This window comes from Lacerta agilis, chromosome 4, assembly GCF_009819535.1.
Source record: "Lacerta agilis isolate rLacAgi1 chromosome 4, rLacAgi1.pri, whole genome shotgun sequence".
NCBI classification, from domain to species: domain Eukaryota; kingdom Metazoa; phylum Chordata; class Lepidosauria; order Squamata; family Lacertidae; genus Lacerta; species Lacerta agilis.
This window is the reverse complement of record NC_046315.1, coordinates 15,562,690-15,588,018: the sequence shown is the minus strand read 5'-3', so window position 1 is coordinate 15,588,018 and position 25,329 is coordinate 15,562,690. Positions and strand designations below refer to the sequence as shown.

General features: G+C 42.4%; 1 protein-coding gene and 1 non-coding gene across 2 annotated transcripts in view; both read right to left on the bottom strand.

Moving 5' to 3' along the window:
• The window catches only part of CEP295 (centrosomal protein 295), a 43,471-nt gene that overhangs the window by 3,201 nt on the left and 14,941 nt on the right, over window positions 1-25,329 (bottom strand). The window contains exons 8-24 of the mRNA XM_033146126.1: window positions 24,241-24,424; window positions 22,680-22,838; window positions 20,635-20,859; window positions 18,683-18,789; window positions 17,391-17,613; window positions 16,568-16,655; window positions 15,435-16,446; window positions 14,305-14,482; window positions 13,684-13,836; window positions 12,803-13,018; window positions 11,530-11,636; window positions 10,476-10,623; window positions 10,050-10,286; window positions 8,694-8,827; window positions 7,786-7,930; window positions 5,922-6,580; window positions 5,396-5,569 (exon numbers count right to left, since the gene is read on the bottom strand). Coding sequence (XP_033002017.1) covers window positions 5,396-5,569; window positions 5,922-6,580; window positions 7,786-7,930; window positions 8,694-8,827; window positions 10,050-10,286; window positions 10,476-10,623; window positions 11,530-11,636; window positions 12,803-13,018; window positions 13,684-13,836; window positions 14,305-14,482; window positions 15,435-16,446; window positions 16,568-16,655; window positions 17,391-17,613; window positions 18,683-18,789; window positions 20,635-20,859; window positions 22,680-22,838; window positions 24,241-24,424 — 4,149 coding nt within the window. The remainder of the gene's footprint in view (window positions 1-5,395; window positions 5,570-5,921; window positions 6,581-7,785; window positions 7,931-8,693; window positions 8,828-10,049; window positions 10,287-10,475; window positions 10,624-11,529; window positions 11,637-12,802; window positions 13,019-13,683; window positions 13,837-14,304; window positions 14,483-15,434; window positions 16,447-16,567; window positions 16,656-17,390; window positions 17,614-18,682; window positions 18,790-20,634; window positions 20,860-22,679; window positions 22,839-24,240; window positions 24,425-25,329) is intronic.
• LOC117046181 lies at window positions 10,924-11,007 on the bottom strand. The gene has a single exon (XR_004426544.1). It is a non-coding gene; the product is annotated as a small nucleolar RNA U2-19 (small nucleolar RNA).

Here is a 25,329-nt window from a genome sequence, read left to right as displayed (position 1 = left end):
TGTAATAATGATTGTAAAATTTAATGTCACTTCATTACGAGAAATAAAGTACTGCTACAAAAGGAATTGCAATTTTTTTAAAACCAAATGGAAGTAGAAATTATGTTTTAAATTGGAATTCACTGGATTTGAGATACGAATTCGATCTCAAGCAGTGCGATGATTCTTAACACAGAGGACTCCAAGCATGTACAGAACAGCTGGAGAACTGGAGGGGCACAAGAAGCCACAGTTGATGTTGCTTGGCTGTAGGAAAAAACTTACTGGGGGAACCTATAAACTCCACAAATATTGTGTGTGTACTGGACACTGTATAGCAAAGGCTCAAAGGGTGGAATAGACACACAAGCACAGGAAGGTGCAAAGAGATGGAGTTTGTCTTAGCAGCTTAACTCCCACAAACAGCAAAAGTATGGAACGCTTGAATGCCCCTCCAAAGGCGTCTCATAGATACATACTGAGTAGGTGGGAATGACTACTCCTCCCCTCACTCTGTCATTCCAATCTGTTGTTTAATTTTAATGAAGCCCCCCTAAGAAATAGCAGTGCCGGAATCTGTGGCCCAACTTCTCACACTCCCGCAGCTGGCTACATACACACAACTGTGCAAAAGTAGTGCATGCTCTAATTTTCTCCTGCTTGGACTACTGCAATGCGCTCTGTGGGGCTACCTTTGAAGGTGACCCAGAAACTACAACTAATCCAGAATGCGGCAGCTAGACTGGTGACTGGGAGTGGCTGCTGAGACCATATAACACCGGTCCTGAGAGATCTGCATCGGCCCCCAGTACGTTTCTGAGCACAATTCAAAGTGTTGGTGCTGACCTTTAAAGCCCTAAATGGCCTCCATCCAGTATACCTGAAGGAGCGTCCCCAACCCCATCGTTCAGCTCAGACACTGAGGTTCAGCTCCGAGGGCCTTCTGGCAGTTCCCTCACTGCAAGAAGTGAGGTTACAGGGAACCAGGCAGAGGGCCTTCTTGGCGCCCACCCTGTGGAATGCCCTCCCATCAGATGTCAAGGAAATATACAACTACAGTGGTGCCTCGCTAGACGAAAATAATTCGTTCTGCGAGTGTCTTCGTCTAGCGATTTTTTCGTCTAGCGAAGCACCAAGGCAGAAAGCGGTTTTTTCGTCTTGTGAGGCAGCCCCATTGACTTTTTCGTCTTGCGGGGCAGCCTTCCGCTAGCGAATGCCTTTTTTTGTCTAGCGAGGCATTTGTCTAGCGGGGCACCACTGTACCTGACTTTTAAAAGACATCTGGAGGCAGCCCCATTTAGGGAAGTTTTTAATATTCGGTTGGGAGCTGCCCAGAGTGGCTGGGGAAACCCAGCCAGATGGGCGGGGTATAAATAATAAATTATTATTATATTATTATTATAAAAAGTATCTCTGTGCACTTGTCCATGGGTTGTTGCTGGGCTGGTGAGAAATGTCCAGAGAAGGAGGGTAAGCTCAAAGAAGTTGCTAAACAGGACAAGAACACAACTATGCAATCATGCACACACTTAAAACCCAATAGGCTAAAGACTTATCTAGCACACTCCCTCTCTCTTCCATCATACATCTTTAATATAAACCACATTTCTTCCAAAGTTACGCTAGATGTGTGCTAAGATTGCAAATATTTCCATGCCCTTTTTATAGTTCAGTTTAACAGAAAGGATCTTGTTAAACCGAAATATCTGAAAGACTGTCTCCTTCCCTACAAACCCTCCTGGTTGTTAAAGGTCAGCAGAGGGGGCCCTCTTGGTAGTTCCACCTCCCTCAGAAGTTTGGATGCGGTGGCCCAGAAGAGGAGAGGACAGTCTCTGTGGCAGCTGTGGAATTCCATCCCCACAGAGCTGCTTCTGGCTTCTTTATTATACAGCTTTTGGCAAATGCAGAGGACACACCTTTTGACCCTGACCTTCAACATCTGAGACAGGTGGTTCAGGACACATCTCTGAATGTAATATGTTTTAACTGTTTTTAATTCTGAATTTTCCCCTTCATGGATCACTGCCTTGTCGTGGCGAAGGGGCTTGAATTACTCAGGAAGCTATGGACAGGTCAAGATGGACAGGTCATAGTGGAGAGTTTGGACCAAACGTGATCCACCTGGAGTAGGAACTGGCAAGCCACTCCAGTATCCCTGCCAAGAAAACTCCATGGACAAAGACAACAGGCATATAAAAGATATGACGCTGGAAGATGAGCCCCTCAGGTCGGAAGGCGTCCAACATGCTACTGGGGAAGAGCGGAGGACAAGTACAAGTAGATCCAGAGCTGATGAAGCGGCTGGGCCAAAGCCGAAAGGACGCACAGTTGCTGATATGCCTGGAAGCGAAAGGAAAGTCCAATGCTGTAAAGAAAAGTATTGCATAGGAACCTGGAATGTAAGAACCATGAACCTTGGAAAGCTGGATGTGGTAAAAAATGAGATGGCAAGAATAAACATTGACATCCTAGGCATCAGTGAACTAAAATGGACAGGAATGGGCGAATTCAGTTTGGATGACTATCATATCTACTACTGTGGGCAGGAATCCCGTAAAAGAAATGGAGTGGCCCTCATAGTCAACAAAAGAGTGGCGAAAGCTGTACTGGGATGCAATTTCAAAAATGATAGAATGATCTCGATACGAATCCAAGGCAGACCTTTTAACATCACAGTAATCCAAGTTTATGCACCAACTACCAGTGCTGAAGAAACTGAAATTGATCAATTCTATGAAGACTTACAACACCTTATAGAAATGACACCAAAGAAGGATGTTCTTCTCATTATAGGGGATTGGAATGCTAAAGTAGGGAGTCAAGAGATAAAAGGAACAACTGGCAAGTTTGGCCTTGGAGTTCAAAATGAAGCAGGGCAAAGGCTAATAGAGTTCTGTCAAGAGAACAAGCTGGTCATCACAAACACTCTTTTCCAACAACACAAGAGACGACTCTACACATGGACATCACCAGATGGGCAACATCGAAATCAGATTGATTATATTCTCTGCAGCCAAAGATGGAGAAGCTCTATACACTCAGCAAAAACAAGACCTGGAGCTGACTGTGGCTCAGATCATCAGCTTCTTATAGCAAAATTCCAGCTTAAACTGAAGAAAGTAGGAAAAACCACTGGGCCAGTAAGATACAATCTAAATCAAATTCCTTATGAATACACAGTTGAAGTGAAGAACAGGTTTAAGGATTTAGATTTGGTGGATAGAGTGCCTGAAGAACTGTGGATGGAGGCTCGTAACATTATACAGGAGACAGCAACGAAAACCATCCCAATGAAAAAGAAATGCAAGAAAGCAAAGTGGCTGTCCAATGAGGCCTTACAAATAGCGGGGGAGAGAAGGCAAGCAAAATGCGAGGGAGATCGTGAAAGATACAGGAAATTGAATGCAGATTTCCAAAGAATAGCAAGGAGAGACAAGAGGGCCTTTCTAAACGAGCAATGCAAAGAAATAGAGGAAAATAACAGAATGGGAAAAACCAGAGATTTGTTCAAGAAAATTGGAGATATGAAAGGAAGATTTCGTACAAAGATTACCACAATTAAGGACAAAAGTGGAAAGGACCTAACAGAAGCAGAAGACATCAAGAAGAGGTGGCAAGAATACACAGAGGAATTATACCAGAAAGATATGGAGGTCTCATACACCCCAGGTAATGTGGTTGCTGACCTTGAGCCAGACATCCTGGAGAGTGAAGTCAAATGGGCCTTAGAAAGCCTCGCTAACAACAAGGCCAGTGGAAGTGATGATATTCCAGCTGAACTATTTAAAATTTTAAAAGATGATGCTGTTAAGGTGCTACACTCAATATGCCAGCAAATTTGGAAAACTCAGCAGTGGCCAGAGGATTGGAGAAGATCAGTCTACATCCCAATCCCAAAGAAGGGCAGTGCCAAAGAATGCTCCAACCACCGCACAATTGCACTCATTTCACACGCTAGCAAGGTTATGCTTAAAATTCTACAAGGCAGGCTTAAGCAGTATGTGGACCGAGAACTCCCAGAAGTGCAAGCTGGATTTCGAAGGGGCAGAGGAACCAGAGACCAAATTGCAAACATGCGCTGGATTATGGAGAAAGCTAGAGAGTTCCAGAAAAACATCTACTTCTGCTTCATTGACTACGCAAAAGCATTTGACTGTGTCGACCACAGCAAACTATGGCAAGTTCTTAAAGAAATGGGAGTGCCGGATCACCTCATTTGTCTCCTGAGAAATCTCTATGTGGGACAAGAAGCTACAGTTAGAACTGGATATGGAACAACTGATTGGTTCAAAATTGGGAAAGGAGTACGACAAGGCTGTATATTGTCTCCCTGCTTATTTAACTTATATGCAGAATTCATCATGCGAAAGGCTGGACTGGATGAATCCCCAACCGGAATTAAGATTGCCGGAAAAAATATCAACAACCTCAGATATGCTGATGATACTACCCTGATGGCAGAAAGTGAGGAGGAATTAAAGAACCTTTTAATGAGGGTGAAAGAGGAGAGCGCTAAATATGGTCTGAAGCTCAACATCAAAAAAACTAAGATCATGGCCACTGGTCCCATCACCTCCTGGCAAATAGAAGGGGAAGAAATGGAGGCAGTGAGAGATTTCACTTTCTTGGGTTCCATGATCACTGCAGATGGTGACAGCAGTCACGAAATTAGAAGACGCCTGCTTCTTGGGAGAAAAGCAATGACAAACCTAGACAACATCTTAAAAAGCAAAGACATCACCTTGCCGACAAAGGTCCGTATAGTTAAAGCTATGGTTTTCCCAGTAGTAATGTATGGAAGTGAGAGCTGGACCATAAAGAAGGCTGATCGCCGAAGAATTGATGCTTTTGAATTATGGTGCTGGAGGAGACTCTTGAGAGTCCCATGGACTGCAAGAAGATCAAACCTATCCATTCTCAAAGAAATCAGCCCTGAGTGCTCACTAGAAGGACAGATCCTGAAGTTGAGGCTCCAGTACTTTGGCCACCTCATGAGAAGAGAAGACTCCCTAGAAAAGACCCTGATGTTGGGAAAGATGGAGGGCACAAGGAGAAGGGGACGACAGAGGATGAGATGGTTGGACAGTGTTCTCGAAGCTACTAACATGAGTTTGGCCAAACTGCGGGAGGCAGTGAAGGATAGGCGTGCCTGGCGTGCTCTGGTCCATGGGGTCACGAAGAGTCGGACACGACTGAACGACTGAACAACAACAACAATTCTGAATTTTAAAATGTTGTAACCCACCCTGGGACCTGTTGATGAAGGGCAGGCAATCAGTTTGTTTGTTAATAAATAAATACTGCTGTAATTTAAGTTTCACGGATTATCCCTTTTTGCAAACTAGTTAAATAATAATAATAACCTCACCCACATAAAATGGGTCTATTGAGGAGGGGGAAGAACCAAAATGTTTACCATGGGACAGCTTATTGCTTCAGGATGATCAACATAGGACAAGTTTTCAGTTTTCTCCTTTCTGCTCTCTGCTTGTCCAAAGAATTCCAAATCTGATTCTGCAATACTGATGTCATTGGAGCTTATTAGAGTCAACTCGGGTTCTTCCATAATCCCTTGCCCTGTAACTGTTTCCTAGAAATTAAAATGATAGAATGCTATGTTTTGGATATGCATGATTTAATACAATTTGCACAGACACCACACATACCAGTATTGTTGCAGCACTTGAGATGGCAAGCTAACCTGACATTTAGCTCAATGTTCCTTTACATCTGTTGAAAATTCAGAAACCCCAATGGTAGCTTAGGTGCCGCAGATGACATTTCAGAAGGTTCATAGGTAAACCGCAGACCTTGTGCCAGCTCTCTGTGACATAGGTCAAGGCTCTACTTTCATCAATATGCTAAGAAAGGCATGATTTGGACAGTTTCAGACTAAGCCCCAACTTGATAGCACATGCTACTTATAGTTTTAGTTCACTCACCCAGACCGGTACGTTTCTTGACGAAGAGGAACGTGAACTTTCAGCCTGCGTAGCAGTCAAATTTGGTTGCTGAAATGCATCTGGGACACTGCCAGTTTGCTGCACAGAGTTTTGCACAGGGCTCACTGAGATCTTAGAGTTCATTTCCGGAGTCAAACTCTGCATTGTCTCTGTTATTAGAGAACTCTGATCTCCCGTAGTTTGCAATGTACACTGAGAGAGATGAATTTCTACATCCTCATTTATAGCCGCCTTTTCTGTAACTGCCTTACACTTGCTGTCAGTTGACGCAGTGGGCAGTTCGGCAAAACACAGACTCTCTTCTTTCGTTGACATGTCTTCTTTCTCCGACTCTGTGGTCCCAAGAGCACTATTCCTTGTACCATTATCTGGAACTAGTTGATAAAATGAGCCTCCATCTTCTGCTAGGCTTGGGCTACGGAAATTTTCAATGGAAGAATAAAGGTTGGTGATCTCATCATTTTCCTGCTCCTCACACTGTGTCCTCTCTGGTGCGATATAGATACTGCTCCCATTAGTTTTACTCATTTCAAGGTTTTGTTCAGACTCTGCGTGGAAAGATCCATACTTATCACCACTCTGTGGAAACTCTCTTAAGGAAGATTGCAGAGGTACGTGTTCAAATGATTCTTCAGCACCTGGAATGGAGAAACAAAAACAAAAATTCTAACCTGGCTCAAAGCAGAACTGAATTTCAAGATGAGGTGGAGTGATTCCCCCCCCCCTTTTCTTCGTGTAGCTTAGTACAATACATGATTTGCATGCAACAGATTGCAGGTTAAATCCTGGTGTTTCCAAGTAGGGCTGGGAAAGATTCCCGGAACCCCTGAAGAGCAGCTGCCTGTTAGTGTCAACAGTACTGAGCTAGATGGGCATATGGTCTGACTTTGCATAAGGTAGATTCCTATGTTACCAGGTCAGACTACTTGACTACATAGCCAAATACTGTCTACTCTGGCAGGTAGCGGCTTTCTAGGTTCTCTGGCAGAGGGGTCTTTCACATCACCTACTATCTCAGCCTTTGACTAGAGATGTCAGAGACTAACTTTCTGACTAACCGCTGAATTATAAGGTGAAAAGGTGACCTATATCTTAAGGACCCCTGGACGCTTAAGTCCAGTCAAAGATGACTATGGGGTTGCGGCGCTCATCTCGCTTTCAGGCTGAGGGAGCCGGAGTTTGTCCACAGACAGCTTTCCGGGTCATGTGGCCAGCATGACTAAACCGATTCTGGCACAACGGAACACTGTAACGAGTGCCAGAGCGCATGGAAACACTGTTTACCTTCCTGCCGCAGTGGTACCTTTTTATCTACTTGCACTGGTGTGCTTTCGAACTGCTAGGTTGGCAGGAGCTGGGACAGAGCAACAAGAGCTCCCTCTGTCGTGGGGATTCAAACCGATCGGCAAGCCCAAGAGGCTCAGTGGTTATAGAGCCCCCTTCTGAGTTATAACAGTTCCCTAATAAAGCTCTCTCTAATAATGAGAGAAGACCGTGCAGAAGCTGATTAGCCAGGCAGAGAGACTTGTCTCTAAATGCCAGACACCAGTGTCATGGAAGCTACAGAACATCAAGGAAGCTAACAACTAATCTTATCAAATATTCATACCAGCATGCTAATAATGTTTACCATTATTATGTCATTGGCACCAGATTTACTGAGAAAATCAATTAAGAGTTTCAGCCAAGTCAAAAGATTTTAAAACCAACTGAACCACTGGAATCCAAAAGGATTAATAGAAATAGACCAGTCTCTACTGAAAGAACCCCAACTTGAAGAGGGATTCTATTAACCGGCAACCAGAACAGTTTTTGTCCTTTGAAGGCAAAACATAACAATTACCTTGACTCTGCTCCTTTGCCTCCTCGCCCCTCTGTTGCGTCGGTAGAATATCGCTTAGTTTTCCTGTACTGAGAAAAGAAAGGTTGTTGCTTCCTTCTTCCAAGCTGGAAGCTGTTAATTCATGGCTCTTCAATAAAGTGGAATTCTGCAGACAGAAAAACGTGTGCAGGCAGAGAGAGACCAAGTACGTTATGAGAAATTTAAGAATTGAGACATTCAAATTTTACTTTCACGTAATATATCTGTTAAATGACAAGCCAACTGATAACATCCACTGTGGAATCTTACATGGCTATGCAGTAATCTGAAGATAATTCACATTCCCACAGAAGAAGGCCTTGTGAAAATCTCATCTCTAGGGGTAAAGTGCGCTAAAGCCTGTCACCCACCAGGTAAGGAGGAAAGGAATCTCCTGGACTTGCCCCTACTTCCCCTGAATTTTGTAAGATCACAAACTGCTTCAACACTATAAAGGTAAAGGGACCCCTGACCATTAGGTCCAGTTGTGGACGACTCTGGGGTTGCAGTGCTCATCTCGCTTTATTGGCCGAGGGAGCCAGTGTACAACTTCCGGGTCATGTGGCCAGCATGTCTAAGCCGCTTCTGGTGAACCAAAGCAGCGCACGGAAACGCCGTTTACCTTCCCGCCAGAGTGGTACCTATTTATCTACTTGCACTTTGATGTGCTTTCGAACTGCAAGGTTGGCAGGAGCAGAGACCGAGCAATGGGAGCTCACCCCGTCGCGGGGATTCAAACCACCGACCTTCTGATTGGCAAGCCCTAGGCTCTGTGGTTTAACCCACAGCGCCACTATAAATACCAGAAATGGTTTTATGTGAGAATAACAGTAATCAATTCTAAACTGTAATAACCTGTGATGTGTAGGAATAAACACTTTTAAAAATACCTTGCTTAGGTTCTTGCTGTTCTGAGACAAGGTTGAGAGCATATCAAAGTCAGGTCTTGGTTCCAAAGGCTTAAAAAGCTCACGGTGGAAATTTGGAAAACTTTTCTCAAGGTCAGTAGTATCAACTGCTGGATCTTAAAACAACAAAAAAACAAAAGGTTAAAGGGAAAATAGACGGTTGGCAAAACAGGATGCTTTACATCACAGATCAAACACACTGGCAATGAGGCAGCATGTGCATTTAAAATAAACAGCTAAACACTCTTTAATGCTTTCAAAGATGGTCTTCTGGGATAATCTCCACTCAATTCAGCAGTCTCAACAATTAAAAGGTTGCACCAAATGGTCGCAATCATTTAAAAATGTGTATTAATTTATCATACTTTTAAAACGTCCTTAGCCCTGTAGGACTCCAGGGCATGGTTATTAAAACTCTTAACACTCCAAACTATACAGCAGGAATGGGGAACCTGTGGCCCTTCAGATGCTATTGGGAGTAGAAACGCTCATCACACCACTGGCTGTCAGTCACACTGGGTGGGGCTTCTGGGAGTTCTAGTCCAACTTTATCTGCAGGACCACAGGTTCCACATTCTGTTATACAGCAAAAACATTTCCACCAGTACACAGCAGCAACAGCCATAATACTCAACCCTATGCAATCTCTCAAAGGCCTGAATTTAAAAAATGTGTCTTAAGTTGATGCCAGAAAATTGTCAACAAGGAAGAGAGCCATACTTCCAGGAGACAGAGTGCCATAACCAACCAGTAAGCCCCTATATCCCATATAGGAGTTATAGTCATTGTCAAGACTCAAAATAGGGCTTTCCCCACAACTCTCAAGGCTTCAAGTCACAAGGTGTAAAAACTAAGGAGAATCAACCAGATCAGCACCTCATCCCACCCTTTTCTCCCAAGCAGGGTGACCAAGGTGGTTTTCTACGCCAAACCCAGAACTGAAGCCGGGTTGAAATGGGTATAGAGAGATGTGTTTTTAGTATAACAAAACTGTTGACCAACAATACAAACAGCAACAAGAATGGGAAATCCAAAAAGGAACTAGAAGCAGAAGGCGGTGGAGAGGTTATATCAAAACAGAGGTTCATTGAAACAACATGTTGCAGACTCTACTGGTCTTTGTTCTGTGAAATTCAGACATACCTCCTATTTCTCATGCTATCAAGCTATGGTATAGTATTATGACCTTAGCCGTGCACCTTTGTCCAGCCCTATAAAGATGAATATGTTGCTTGGACAACACACAGGACAAGAAACAAAATTAAGCTTTTTTTTAAAAAAAATTATTCCCTCTGAATATTTCTGAATTTGCTATTTTTCACCTTCTATTAACATTACCATGGGAAGAGACGTTGCTTAAAGATGACCAGCTGAAATCTCTTGTATATTTGTCTATGATCTGTTGAATTTTATGTCTATCCGAGTGCAACATTTCTCCAAACAGATGGGAGCCAGAAGCTTCTGAAGGATCATCCTGTTTACACAGCAGAGAAACTGAAGGATCCAAAGCAGTATTTGCTTTCTCTTTCAAAGGAGAACTGAAATGACCCGGTTGTTTCCTGCCTGAATGCGACTCTGCAAGACATAGCACAACCATGCTCAACTTCATAATGCAAATCAAGGAAATAAATGCTTCGATCCATATTTAAAAGAGCTGTGCAACTTAATCAGACTACTCCACAGCACACTTTCATGTCAGACACAGCCGTGTAAAATAAACAGGAAAACCCAGTCTATTGTATTACAGTTTGTAAGAAAATGTACCTGTATTGGCAAGACTTCCGTCAGGATTGGAATTCGCAATGAAGCTGGTAGCAGAAAGTGAAGCTGAAGAGAAATAGCCACATGCTACCTGTTGTGTAGATGTCTGTGGACTCAATGGAGAAGGGCACCATTCTGTAGAAAGTGTTACCTAGGGCAATAATACATATGAAACATAACAATTATGAATTCCAGAACCCCAAGTGCTCGGAAATGCAACACAGTTTTTTCTGAGCTCAGGTCAAGTGTAAAAACCTCCACGTATTCAATTGTCAGTACACATCAGGCTCATCATTGCTCAGTAAAGTCTCTCTGTCTCTCATTCATTCATTCATTCATTCACTCACTCAAATTCCACTCACTCATTCACTTGTTCCATTCATTCACTCATTCATTCAACAGTAACCATACATCACAAATCACCATGCTCTCAATTCAGACTTTTATTGCTTCCCAGAACAGTTTACAAATCATGCACCGCACAGACCAGTTGATCTTTTCGGTGCTCAGATTTGGCTAATTCTCATCACAGAGTCACTGAGTAAGATGCTCTCAGAGGAAAAGTGAAGCAATGCAAGACACAGTCATGCTTATTTACTAATGGAAAGTGGTTTGTTCCTTTTTTAATGTTATACAGTATAAGAGATGCAAACATTAGGTTCTTAAACTAAGTAATACTATTCAAAATATAATGCCTTGTTTTCCAGGTATTTTTTTTAATAGTCAAGGACAATTCAATGAGAATTTTAACTCCACAAATGAGGGAGGCAGACTGCACAACTGGTGCTATATTCAGCAGTGCTGCATTCCATTTAATATTTTGTCGCCAGAAAAATTTTGCAAAACAAAACTAGATATGAAAGTTAAGGAAGAAGAATGGAGCTTTTCAGAGCTCCCTAAAGCAAAACCAAGAATGAACAGCTCTCACATTTAAATGCAAGTTTGTAATTAACAGTTCCAATTAATAATTTTTTTAACACAAAGATCAGGAAAAAGGAAGCAAGCTTATTTAAAATAGATGTTGCGTATTACATGTTAAAACCCAGTGGTGACTAACCATACAATCAGGACTAAATGAAGGATCAGGATATGTAGCTATTATCTTTCCGGTATCATCAGCGCTCCGTAAGCCTCCATCTCTAAGAGTGAGTTCGTAGGAGTGGGCTGAACACACAAAAATAAAATAAATCAGAATGACAAAGAGTAGGAAAACATCTAGCATTTGAATCTGAGCAGGTTTTATTCCCTAAGCCATTCCCACTTCTTCATTTCTGCCCAGGTTTGCTTCCATCTATCAGAGAGTACACGCTCTGCTCCCATTTCATATGTTGCAATCTCACCTGCACAGAGAGCACATCCTTCATAGACTTCGTTTGGAAACGGCAGCTACTGCTCTGCAGAACAGGAGTGCTCTCAGGGACTTAGAATGATTCATACCAGGACAGAAAGAAAACCTAACTTATTCAGAGCTGAAAATGTTCCAACAACCATTTAATACATTATGGCGTTATCAGTTTGATTTTAGGGGTGAAGATCAAGGTGCTGCTTTTGATAACAGGCCAATAAACGGCTTGGGCTCAACAAACTGCTATGTTGCTGATCATAAGTCCCCAACATTTGGGGGCCTGGGGGCACATTTGGAAAACTAAGAAACTGCTGCCACTGTTGCAACATGGTCTCCTTTATGAGGAAAGGCACAATATAAATTGGTTAAATAAATCAACAAAAACAAAAACAAACCCTCTTCACAGACGAACCCCCCCATAAAACCGGACTAAACACTTACACATACCAAAACAAATAAAACACAGATAACAAAACAGGCAACACCATTTTCCCAAAAGAATGCCCCCACCCACCAAAAAATCTGTGTGTTTAAAAACAAAAACAAAACTTGATTATTTTTTTGATGGGGCATGTGGACCTAACAGGCACCAAGAGGGGTGATTGAATGGCACTGTGTTGCCATCAGGTGCTCTACTGGGGACGAAAGCTCTCAACTATATTACCCATGCACCAAAATGAATCAACTTGTTGTGGGAGCTTTTATGCAATGATGTAATGGCCTCCCCTTGGAGCTTAGGTGTTCTTCAGAAGCAGTGCCATGGCACATTAGCTTTCCATGGATCTAATATAAAGCAGACACAATATTTGGTCAACAACTTTGGTCGGCCCCCACGGCCCCTCACTTCATCAAATTTGGCCCTTGTTGAAAGACGTTTGGATGCCACTGGCTTAAGCTAACATTATCATCATTAGGCTTGACGAGGCAGATTCCAAATCAAAAGGGCCCCCAATACATCCATGCTTCAAAAAGCAACACTTCTCACCCGAGTCACACAAGCCACCGGCTTCCATCGCTGACTTATCACACCATAAGTCATTGAACTGGATCTCACTTTCATCAGAACTTGGTTCTTGGCCATCCGCCGTAATCCTTAATAAATCTGTTTCTTCATGGAGATCTTCATCTAGACTGATGCTGGACTGCCACTTATTGGCTCTTGAAGCCAGGCAAGTATCTCCAGTAAGAGGTTCTCTGTAACCTGCAAGTGTCAGTTGCCAGTTGTTAGAAGGAAAGACCAACACTTGGCTGAACTTTTCAAATACCTTATTTCAATTAGAAGATTAAAAAAGGATCCCTTTTGAAAGCAGCTTAATTCAGCTGCTGTGCAGCCCTAACAGATTTTGTAGTGGTAATACCCTATTTTTGTAGGTTCCTTCTGCTCTAAGCACTATTGTTATGTACTGAGTTGAATAGGATCCAAAATGCAGCAGCCTGATTGGTCCTAGAACAATAGAATCCAGAGTGCAGCAGTCTGATTGGCCCACAGGAGCCACCCAATCCAGCTCCAGGTGGAAGTGAATCCACAACCTGATTGGCCTACAGGAGTATTCCGAAACTAGCCAATCACGTGGGGCCCATTGTGTAAATAATGTATATAAAGCAGACTTTTTGGGGAACTTCCATTCCTTGCTACAATGAGCTGAATAAAGAGCATGAAATCCACACTTGACTCCGAGTATATTTCAACTACTTAAGGAGAGGATATTGGATTTGTTTGCCAATCATTACCTTGGAATTATGCTCCGCAATTTCTGACAAGTCTATGAAAGGTCAGAAGCTTTGGGATTTTACAGCAAAACAGCAAGAGAGGATGAGCCATATCGTGTAAGAACTTCTGATCAACACCACACTTTCACAATTTACCTGTAGAGGAAAGTCTGCCACTTCGCGGTGTGTCAAGTTCTGGTATAACGCTAAGTTCATGCTGTTCCAAATCAAGCCCTAGCTTTATTTTTGACAAAGGTGGCTTTGAAAGTCTCCATGTCTGTTCTCTTCCCCAGGTGTCTTGCAATCGCTCTGTAAAGTAAACGTAAGTTCAGGTGACCTGCAACTGATATAGCAGCTGAAACACTGAGCTACAAACTAAGAGATACCCAGTTAACATTTCACTTCTACTCAGCCTGAGGCATGTCATTCTCTCGGCAATCGAAGGAAAACAATACTTACCTTTGTCCCATGGCTGGGAAATACTATTACCCTACTAGGTAGGTGCCTGCAGGTTACACCTGGGATTCTGATCCCCATTTTTGAAAACCTGTGTTTCACTTAAGGCATGAAATAGGTCTGAGTAGCAGTCAGGCTTTCCTCTTTTAAAAAATGGGATCAGCCAGCTCATCCTAGAATCCCTGATGAAGAGTTCTGGAGAGCTCGAAAGCTTGTGCAGTATATTTTGTTCCAAGTCTGAAAACAGATCAATTTGAAAGAAGAAGGGAACTCAAAACAGACACAAAAGCAGGTTAACTTGACATAACAATAGGTCCTTACCAATCTGTTGATTTGGACAAACACTATGAAACAAAATGTCCTTTTCAGCATGACTGCTCCTTTCAGCAACTTGAACCACTTCTTCGTTGCTGTCTTTTGCTCCTAGTGTTGGCAGCAGATGGAAGTCGTCAGTCTCTCGCTGTTCCGTCATATCTCTGCATGTGCTGGACTGTCCTGCCTATAAGTAGAAATTAAGAGTACGTAAACACAAGCATTTTCCCCCACTGTAAGGCATCACACACATCCAAGAGAGGATTAGATATTTAGAGCAATTCTATGGTTGCTTACTTGTAAGTTCTACTGTGTTTAATGGGGTTTACTCCCAAGTAAATGCACACCAAATTGCAACCTATACATAGAACTGGAGCAGCCTTACTACTAATCCAACTACCCAGGAGTGTGTCTGCCAGAAAGAGGCTAAATCATTTTACTAAAAATTAAATGTTTTGAATCTGGGCTCTCCAAAATGCAAAAGATGCACTCTACCACTGAACTGTGTATGTCACCTCCTTTCCAGGGACTTTCAGTTATGTTCACAGAGCTGATTCAGAATAAAAAAGCTAAGATTAAAAAATGATTGCAAAAATGCTCTTCCATTAATATATTGAAGAAGGGGGGAACATTTTATTTTAAAACTGTGGCAAGAATAGAGCTAATGGGAAGTGTGGGGGGGGGGTGAGAGAGAAAAGCAGAAATGTTTTCTGAGGCCTGAAACAGAAGCATTCATAACTTTGAAGGGAAACTGATATTTTATCCCGAAATTATGAGTGAAATACTTTCAAAAGCTGTGCTTTTAAAATATTGTTACAGCCAACTCACATTGCTGCCACAGTAGTTGTTTGAACAAAGGCATTTAAAATTTAATATACCAAAATTATATGGTAAATTATACTCTTCACATACTTAAAAACCAGAAATATTTAGGATACATTTCAGTGTTCCCCAAAATATCACGCCCCTAAAAAACAGACTTCATAATTTCCAGAAATTTTACGTCTTAAGACAAGAGTTGAATGGCAACGAAAGTGCAACTACGCAAAGTTTAGGGAAACAAATCAGAGAGAAGTTCTCATTCTGAATTAAACTGAAGAACAGCCAAAACGTTTTCATGCCATGTATTGAAAGCATACCTTTTTAATAAACTCCTTTAAAGCTTCCTGCTGCTGTTCCATTTGTTGTTTCAGATGAGTATGCTTTTTCATGAGCAAGTCCTCTTGTACCTTCTGCCGAGAAAGAAGAGATTCCCTTTGCTTATCTAGCTGCTTTTGCAGTTCTTTCAAGTGTTCTTGCTGAGCTTGAATGCTCTCAGAGGAAGACATCATTCTGTCCCTTAATTCCACTATATCAGAATAACCAGGTGTGGGTCCAATTCCATTTTTTAACGCGTAGGATTCCTGAGTCTTTTGACTCTCGCTAGAAACAAAGGAAAGCACAGGCGAGAGGGGCCGCAAAGGAGGGAGGTAAGCTTGCTCCAAGGTTGTTCTTGTCCAACTTTCGGGAGGTATGTGCTGGTGCTTTAAAGTTGCTGGCAGGAGAATCTTCTCCGCTGGAGGTGCATGAGACGTCAGTTTATCAGACCAGAGTGTTTCTGAAGACACAGAAGAGCTGCCCACAGGGAAAGTGAACGGGGCACGCTGTGTTTCAGCCACTGGCTGAGTTGTAACAGAAGTGTCCTGTGACTTAAGCATTAATGATTCTGGAATGCTGTGAAATTCCAATGACTGTGCCGAAGGTGTCTCCACCGCACCCAGTTTTTCTGTCTGTTGGTGCGAACCGTAAGCCTGTGACAACTGAAAAGGCCTTTGACCCTCCAGAGTACACACATGCCCGCTGCCCACATCAAACCGTTGTTCTGTTCCCCCCTGCTCTGATGATGGCACTGCCAACATCCAAGGCAGTTTTGAATGCTCAGCTGACTCCTGTACAGGAGCAGTCCCAAATGGCTGCTCTGCTGCTAGATTAACTCTCTGCAAACCACGATAACCTTGTAATTGTGATGGCACGTCAGGGAGAGAATCTTGCTGTGCAAGTCTGTTAGCAGGACCACGCAATGATGCAGAAACTAAGCGGTATCTCTGTTTCAGCTTGTTCTGATACTCATGCAGACGCTTCCTGGCTTCCTCGACCGACGCTCTGTGCATCCTAAAACAAAGAGACACAGACACAGACACATATATATATATTTGAGCAGATAACACTTTTTCTGGAGAAGAACTGCCAAGATAGCATCCAACAGGAATCTCTTGTGTTGACAGAAAAATACCTGTTTTGGATTAGAAGGCGTTGCTGATAGTCGCGAATCATCTGTATATGATCATCCTCCATAGGATCACCCTCTACACAACTGCCGCCTGCCTGTAGAAGAAGAAGAGTTTGGATTTGATACCCCGCTTTATCACTACCCGAAGGAGTCTCAAAGCGGCTAACAATCTCCTTTCCCTTCCTCCCCCACAACAAACACTCTGTGAGGTGAGTGGGGCTGAGAGACTTCAGAGAAGTGTGACTAGCCCAAGGTCACCCAGCAGCTGCATGTGGAGGAGTGGAGACACGAACCCGGTTCCCCAGATTACGAGTCTACCGCTCTTAACCACTACACCACACTGGCTCTGTAGCTCTATGGCTCTTTCAAGCTAAAGAGAAATTAAATGAAGAAAACATCAAGCACTGTGCAAAAGGCAATCACTTGAATCAGTTCTGTGGGGAACAGTCAGTTTCTGTTTCAAAGCCAACAGCAGTCACAATATGACAGTATTTACTGAGGTGGATTTTCTTTGAGGGTAGCCATATGCTTTACATGTATGGTGTGGATCCACCCTTAGAAATACATCCAAACTGGGGGTCATGATTTGTTTCACTCCAAACAAACCACGACCTTAAGCAAAGGCTTATGATTGGGCTTACGAATCACGGTCTCTTTGAGCATAATCAACCATTTCAAGGGAAGAACTGCGGTAGTCTCAAAACATCAGGAGGGCCAAGGTTGAGGAAGCCTGGCTTAGTACGATGTGAACAGCCACAGAATTAGTTTAGCATGACGTGTGCAGCCAAAGAATTAGCAAATCCAGCATTATGTCAGACAGAACAACTTTTCTCCTTCACCTTATGTTGTACTTCCTGCTGCTGGTGTACAAAAGGGACCCTAATATTCACTTGTTCCATTTGGGATTCTTGATCCTTCATTTCTTGCTCTTTTTTAAATTCCTGCTCCTGGCGCTGCATCTGAGCCTTCAGAAAATCCGCCTCCAGACGGTTTTTCTGCTGTTCAATTTGCTGAAGCAATGCCAACTGCTGTTGCTTTAGGTGCTCTATCTAGTCAAATGAATAGCAATTCTGTACGTCAGTTACAGAAGGAATCCATGGTACACAATGAACCTCCCATTAAATAAATTCTTTGACAGAACAACATTTATTACAAGTATTAATTTGGATAAAATATAGAATCATAAAATAGTTAGTCATCAAGCGATGCTTGTAATTAGTAAAAACTACACTGTGTCCCTGTAATTAAACTTTCTATGGAAACAATACTGAGAATAAATAATAACACCCTTAAGTTTACAATACAGCTTTGAATTGTATGATATTGCAATCATATCATAGCGATCACAGATGTCTAAGAAAAGGAAGAGTGAAACCTAGAGATTAAATTGAAGTTAATTGGATATTTAAGACTGACTTCTATACATTCCTGGCATTGTGACAGTCACAAGTTTGAAACCATGCAAGTACAAGCTTACATTAGCAATTATTCTTGGCTGTCAGAAGAAACCAGAGAACTCTATCAATTGTGTAGGTTTCCATTCCTATCACCCCACAGAGTAGAGCAGGGATAGGAATCTCACGAAGGGCAGGGGGGGGGGAGGCAGGCCACACACACCCCAAACCATCCACTTGTGTGTTGTTGCCTTGCTGCAATGTGCCCTTGAACTCTGATAATTGCTTGCCTGGAGGATAGAGGTGTGTGTGTGTAGAAACTAGCGTACTTTACAAAGGTATATTTACATTCATTGCTCCATCCACTTTTGCCTCTGACCCTGGAAGGCTGCCCAGAAGGGAATGTGGAAACTCAGGCCAAAAAGGTTTCCCATCCCAGGTGTAGAGAATAGTTAAAGGTATTGTGCAGGTCACTGTGGGAAGCAGTTGGCTGTTTTTGTGTTTCATACTTTTTTAAAATTATTCTGGCGTTTAGCTTTAATTGTTCTTGAAATGAGTTTTCTGACATTCAGTTTCCAGTAATTTGAAATCGTACCCTAGTGACATAGGTGCACATCTTATTGGTGTTAATTTACATTCTGCTCTTCGTTATTCACACAACCCCAGAGGGAGGGCATATCATAATGGAACTGCCTCACTGCTGTAGACTGGAAAAGAGTTATACCTGGTTTTGTCTTTCTGCTTCCTTTCTGAGTTTAGTTACTTGTTCTTGTGGGTGATCCAGACCTACATTTCCAGCAACAATACTTTGGTCCAGTATCTGTGACGGCTCTAAGTAGACACACATAAAACATGAATATGTAGTAGATTAAGGATAGTGACTTATGTTAGACCCTGCATCATTTTACATAATTCATTTAATTTCTATGCCACCCTTCATCTAAGATCACAGGGCAGTTCACAATATAAAAACACAAAAAATACATAACATAGTAAACAAAAACAATACTCATTCCACACATGGTTTAAAAGACCATATAGATTGTTTAATTAGCCAAAGGCCTGGGAGCAGAGAGATGTTTTTGCCTGGTGCTGAAAGATATAAGATAAAGGCACCAGGCAAACCTTCCTGGAGAGAACATTCCAGAAATAGGGTGCTACCACAGAAAAGACCTGTTTTCGTGTTGTCACCCTCTGGACCTCCCATGATGGATGCACATGAAAAAGGCCTCATGTGATGATCACAGGGTCCCGGGTGGTTCCTGAGTACAGTGGTACCTCTGGTTATGTACTTAATTCGTTCCAGAGGTTTGTTCTTAACCTGAAACTGTTCTTAACCTGAAGCATCACTTTAGTTAATGGGACTTCCTGCTGCTGCTGTGCCACCAGAGCACAATTACTGTTCTTATCCTGAAGCAAAGCTCTTAACCTGAAGCGTTATTTCTGGGTTAGCGGAGTCTGTAACCTGAAGTGTATGTAACCTGAAGCGTATGTAACCCGAGGTACCACTGTAGAGGCAGTGCGAGAGGTATTGCGATCCAGAGCCATTTAAAGCATCATAGAGCAAAACCGGCACTTTGAACTGAATGTCAAGATAAATAAGCTAAAAATTTGAAGTAATAAAAAGTAATGGATACTAAAACAATTTTTTTCTTGGTGATTATATAAAGCTCCAATAGGTTTTTTTTAAAAAAAAAAGTTTACCAGATTAGTATAGCCTTAGTTCTTTTGATAACAAATTAAATATAAAGTCATATTATAATTTATAAAGTCATATTTATAATTTATGACAGTTATACTGATGCCACCACTGCTGGTCAGCTTTCAAAGAGGTGTTTCAGCTCACAGAAGGGGTTCACCCTGTTCCCTATCTAGTTTTTTTTTCTGCTGGCAGGAAAAAGTGTTATTTGAAGGGGTGTAGGAGTAATTCTGTGTCCAGGGCAGCTGTCTAACAGCTCCATCTGGTACGCAGGCTGAGACCCTATCTGCCCGCGGACTGTCTCGCCAGAGTGGTGCATGCTCTAGTTATCTCCCGCTTGGACTGCTTGTAATGCGCTCCACGTGGGGCTACCTTTGAAGGTGACCCGGAAACTGCAATTAATCCAGAATGCGGCAGCTAGACTGGTGACTGGGAGTGACCGCCGGAACCACATAACACCAGTCTTGAAAGACCTACATTGGCTTCCAGTACGTTTCCGAGCACAATTCAAAGTGTTGGTGCTAAACAGTCCCAGTCCTGTATACCTGAAGGAGCGTCTCCACCCGCATCGTTCAGCTCGGACACTGAGATTCAGCACCGAGGGCCTTCTGGTGGTTCCCTCATTGCGAGAAGTGAGGTTATAAGGAACCAGACAGAGAGCCTTCTCGGTAGTGGCGGCCACCCTGTGGAACGCCCTCCCATCAGATGTCAAGGAAATAAGCAGCTGTCTTATTTTTAAAAGACATCTGAAGGCAGCCCTGTTTAGGGAAGTTTTAAATATTTAATTTAATGCTGTATTGTTTTTGACACTCGATTGGGAGCCACCCAGAGTGGCTGGGGAAACCCAGCCAGATGGGTGGGGTATAAATAATAAATTAATAATAATAATAATAATAAGTTTCACAGTTCTTTGAATCCTGATCATCATCATGATTGGTTTTAACTCCTAAGTGCAAAACCCCCCCACACAAACATACCCCTGGCTTCAGAGACAGGATCACTCTTTGGTTCAGGCTCAGATTCGGAGTCATATAATCTTCTCTCTCTACTAGAAATTGTTCCAGATTCAATTGATTCAATTTCACTTGTAATTTCTGGTTCACTTCCTGTTGTCCAATGGTCTTTTTGGTTCCTGATCTTGTTTAGCAATTTTTTAAGAGCCAATTTTGACTGAGGCTCGGGTGGCTTTTCAACTTCACTACCTAAAATAAACAAACAGTGCACACATGAGCAAGAAAACCAAGGAAGCTGTTCTTACAAGAGAGTGACCCATGCAACTCATGGTTTGGTGCGACATTCAAATGCGGTCAATATGCATAACTGGACAGGACCTGTATAGGCCAGAGTCACTTTCAAGTGATGAATATACAGAGGAGGGCAACCAAGATGTGGAAGCCAAGCCTTTGGAAGGACGGTTGAGGGATATGGCTATGTTTAGCCTGGGAAAGAGGAGATGGAGAGGGTGATATGATAGCCATCTTCAAATATCTCTGGGCTGTTACATGGAAGATGGAGCAAGCTTGTTTTCTGCTGCTCCAGAGGGTAGGACCCAAACCAATGGATTCAAATGGTAAGAAAAGGTGTTCTGACTAGGCATAAGGAAGAACTTTCTGATAGTAGTAGCTGTTTGGCAGTGGAAACAGACTACTTTGCAAGGTGGTGTACTCTGCATGATGGGAGGCTTTTAAGCAGAGACTGGATGGCCATCTGTTAGGGATTATTTAGCTATGATTCCTGCATTGCATGGGGTTGGACTAGATGACCCTTTGGAGTGCCTTCCAGTTCCAAGGTTCTGAATTTTGAACAGATTACAAACTCATGAAATGGGCTGAAGTTTACCAACCCAGGTCAATCGTTATTTCTTGTTACAAATATGAAATGTTTCAGTACTCTGCCCTGCCACATGCACTCTCAATCTCTGGCACATACCGTATTTTTCGCTCCATAGAACGCACCGGACCATAGGGCGCACCTCATTTTTAGAGGAGGAAACAAGGAAAAAAAATATTTTTCTGGTTTTCCTCCTCTAAAAGCCCTTTTTTGTGTTTTGTTTTGTTTTTGAGGATCAGCTAAAAGTTTTGCAGCTTTTTTGCAAAGGGAAAAGCCCTGGCTTTTTTGAGGATCAGCTAAAAGTTTTGCAGCTGTTTTTGCAAAGGCAAAAGGCTTTTTTTAGGATCAGCTAAAAGTTTTGCAGCTTTTTTTGCAAAGGGAAAAGCCCTGGGTTCCCCCCCCCCCCCAGGATCAGCTAGGTTTTGCAGCTTTTTTTGCAAAGGGGGAAAAGCAAAGAGGAAAAGCCCCATTTTTATGAGGTTTAACTCACATTTCTGAAAAATCTTAAGGAAAGGGAGCCATTTCTACAGTTTCCAGACAGATAATCTAATCAGCCAGTCACATGTCCTGGGGAAACAAACAACCTCCCTCTGCAGCACATTCAACAAAGGAGGGCGGGGCTGAAAGGGAGCCGGGACTCTTATCTCTCTCCCGATCTCTTGCTGATCAGCTGCTGAGCGGGTCCTTTCAACACTCCCTTTTCTCTTTGTAAAATAAAAAGCATGATCCTCTTTTGGCCCCTGGGCAATTCAGCTCCAGGGACCACCATTTGCTCCATAAGACGCACAGGCATTTCCCCTTACTTTTCAGGAGGAAAAAAGTGCGTCTTATGGAGCAAAAAATACGGTATACTCTTAAGACTTTGCAGTGCCACCAAACTGCACATTCCTCACCAAGGTCACATGGTTAACAGACAATTCTGAAACCACTGAACAGGATCCAACTAAACCCATTGAAATTTCTCAAATTCACTGATTCAAATAGGACTACTCCAAGTATGACTAGCACTTGGTATCACCCAATATTCATATGCCGGTGTTTGGCAAGATGCATCAATGTTTATTTCTATCCTTATCATTTGACAACTGCTTCATACCATCTTACATCCAGTAGTGAACCTAACTGATATGCCATACTTGTTTTCAAAGTGAATATTAATTAATAAGAATAAAGTTTTCAAGTTTTCTCTTACTACTTGGCTCACTGTCCTTCACCTCATCCGGCAAACTTGGTGGCACCTCAAACACAGAACCTGGCTCCTGGGAGAGTTCCAGCTCATCATCTTGAGATCTACCAGTGAAGGTTGGTAAGGGCTGTGGGTCAAGGTGCAAAATAAGGTCTCCTTTCATTTCTGTGTAAAGAAATTAGACCGTATGAAACCAACACACAACATTCTCTACCGAAAATCCCAACTACAGAGGAAGTGAGCAGTAGACATTTAATGATGTTTTTTTAATCACACAATGCCAAGGAAAGTGAAGCTATAAAGCAAGGTATTCAATTACACTAAAAACCAATTCAGAAGAACAACTATTTCTCTTACCACTAATGACTATCACTTAACATAAATTTATATTGTAGTGAAGCAACATGTAATGAAACTTCAGTCAATAACTAGTAGCAACACGGGCAATATGGATGCCAGAATTCATTGTAAATACCACATTTGTAGCAAAAACGCAGTGTCACCCATCTAAGAATCCTTAGAGATCCCCAAATTGAAATGGTTGAGTTTAAACCAGTACATTACAAAGTACACTACCTATGGTAGGGAAAATAAATAAGCTACCTGGGATGCTCTGTCCAAAAAAGTCCTGTATTATATATGTGAAAATTAGTTCACTGGGGGCGCAAGGTGCAATTTGGCGATTCCAGAGCAGCCCTAAAACAATCCTAGTAACTGAGAATATTCAACTGTAGGCCAAAGGTGGGAGAATCTGTGACCCTGCAGGTGTAGATGGACAGTCAGCCCTGACCATTAGTTATACAGTAATGCCTCTGGTTGTGAACCATCCTCCTTGCAAATGCTTCGGGTTACGAGCTCCGCTAACCCGGAAGTAGCTACTCCCAGTAGCGAACTTTGCCCCGGGATGCAAGCGGAAATTGCGCACCAGAGGTGTTCATACAGCAGGAGGCCCTATTCATGAAAGTGCGCCTCAGGAGAAGAACGATTCCAGTTACGAACGGACCTCCAGAACGAATTAAGTTCATAACTAGTTCACTGTACTGGTTGGGACTGAAAGAACTTTGGAATCCAACCTAAACTGGAGGGTCACAGGTTCCCCATCCCTGCTGTGAGCCTAAAGTAGTTTTCCCCCAATCTGAGCTGGTGTGGTGCTTTCAATGGAAGATGAGCTTCTGTGCAACACCCATGGACCTGGCTAGGGACTACACAGATTATATCATTGATCTTTCCAAAGCAGTGGTTTTCTAATTTCCTGTTTCTCCTGATCAATTTGTCTAGTGAAGTCCCCCCTGAAATTTGCCACAGAAAAACCAATGAACAGCATCATGTGTATGCCAAAATATGCATTCAGATTACGGGATGCACTGGCCAGGCCTGCTGGGCTTCACCACTGCCCTTCGGAAAATGACTGTGCAATACAGAATATACTCAACCAATGTAAAACATAACGGTGGGCAAGCTTGTGTCTTTCAGGGAAGACTGCCTGACGTTACTCCAATCTCCAATAAGCTGCAAAGGAATCTCTGGATTCCCCATAACAGTCCAAAAGTCACTTATAAATACTTACTCCTGTCTCCAGTATACATGTCTTCGAATGCACACTCCAGCTCTCTCTGCCATTCTTCCCTGATTTCCACACGCTTGTAGGGCGGCAGAAACAACTGAGGTGGCATCTGGGCAACAATCTGTCTTCTGCGTGCAAGGTCCATATTCTGCATATGTTCAAGCTCTTTCATCAGCTTTTCCCTGTCCTTTAACAGCAGAAAAAAAATGTCCTATTAATAAGCTGTCGCGCAAGCCAAGCCGGTTTATTTGACACAGCAAAGATACTTTTAAAGCTACGATGGTGATTGCTTAATGTTGGGTACTTTCTGAAGACTCTTAGTTAGCAGGTCATAAAATTAACTTTAGAGGAGCGGCATTTATTCATGTAAATTACACTCTGCTGGACAGACAAGTTTGAATATATGCATGCGCACACACACCAACAGTAGGCAGGGAAATGGAAGCTATCCATTTCATTAAGTACAAATGACGTTGTTGAGTTTTCTGATAAATGTACCGCTTTAAAAGCAACCTGCAATTTCTTTAAAAAGGGGGACTGTAATCTACTGCACACGATTTATAGATTAAATGCAGACATTTATTAGTCATACTCCATTATCAAACGTCAGCTTCATTTGAAGAAATTAAGTGTATAATTTCAGAAGGCATATTTTGTTAATCACCACTTAAAATGAAATATTGTTTCCTTTCTCCACAACATCAGGTGCATTAAAATTCCATTAAGTATTCTGTGAAGGCAAGTCCACATTATTCCCTCTTAGTATCCTAGCTTTCTGGCGCATCTGCTGAATTAATACAGCCACAAGAAATAAATCTCAAGTGCAGGAAGCTGAAAATTTTAAACAAGTTACAGAGCAGAGAGAACAAGGGCTGGGCTTTTAAATATGTCAAGCACTTCTTAGTACCCACTATTAGTCAGGCCTATGGGACAACCCCCAAGTAAGTGAAACACTAGAAAGAAGGGCATTTATTTTACCTGCTTTTTACATTAGCTTTAAAGCCTTCATGTTGTTGTTTTTATAGACATAATTCTACTGTGATTTTCAACACGGTACACTTTTTCTATTATTCCACACTGGCTTGGGTCCTG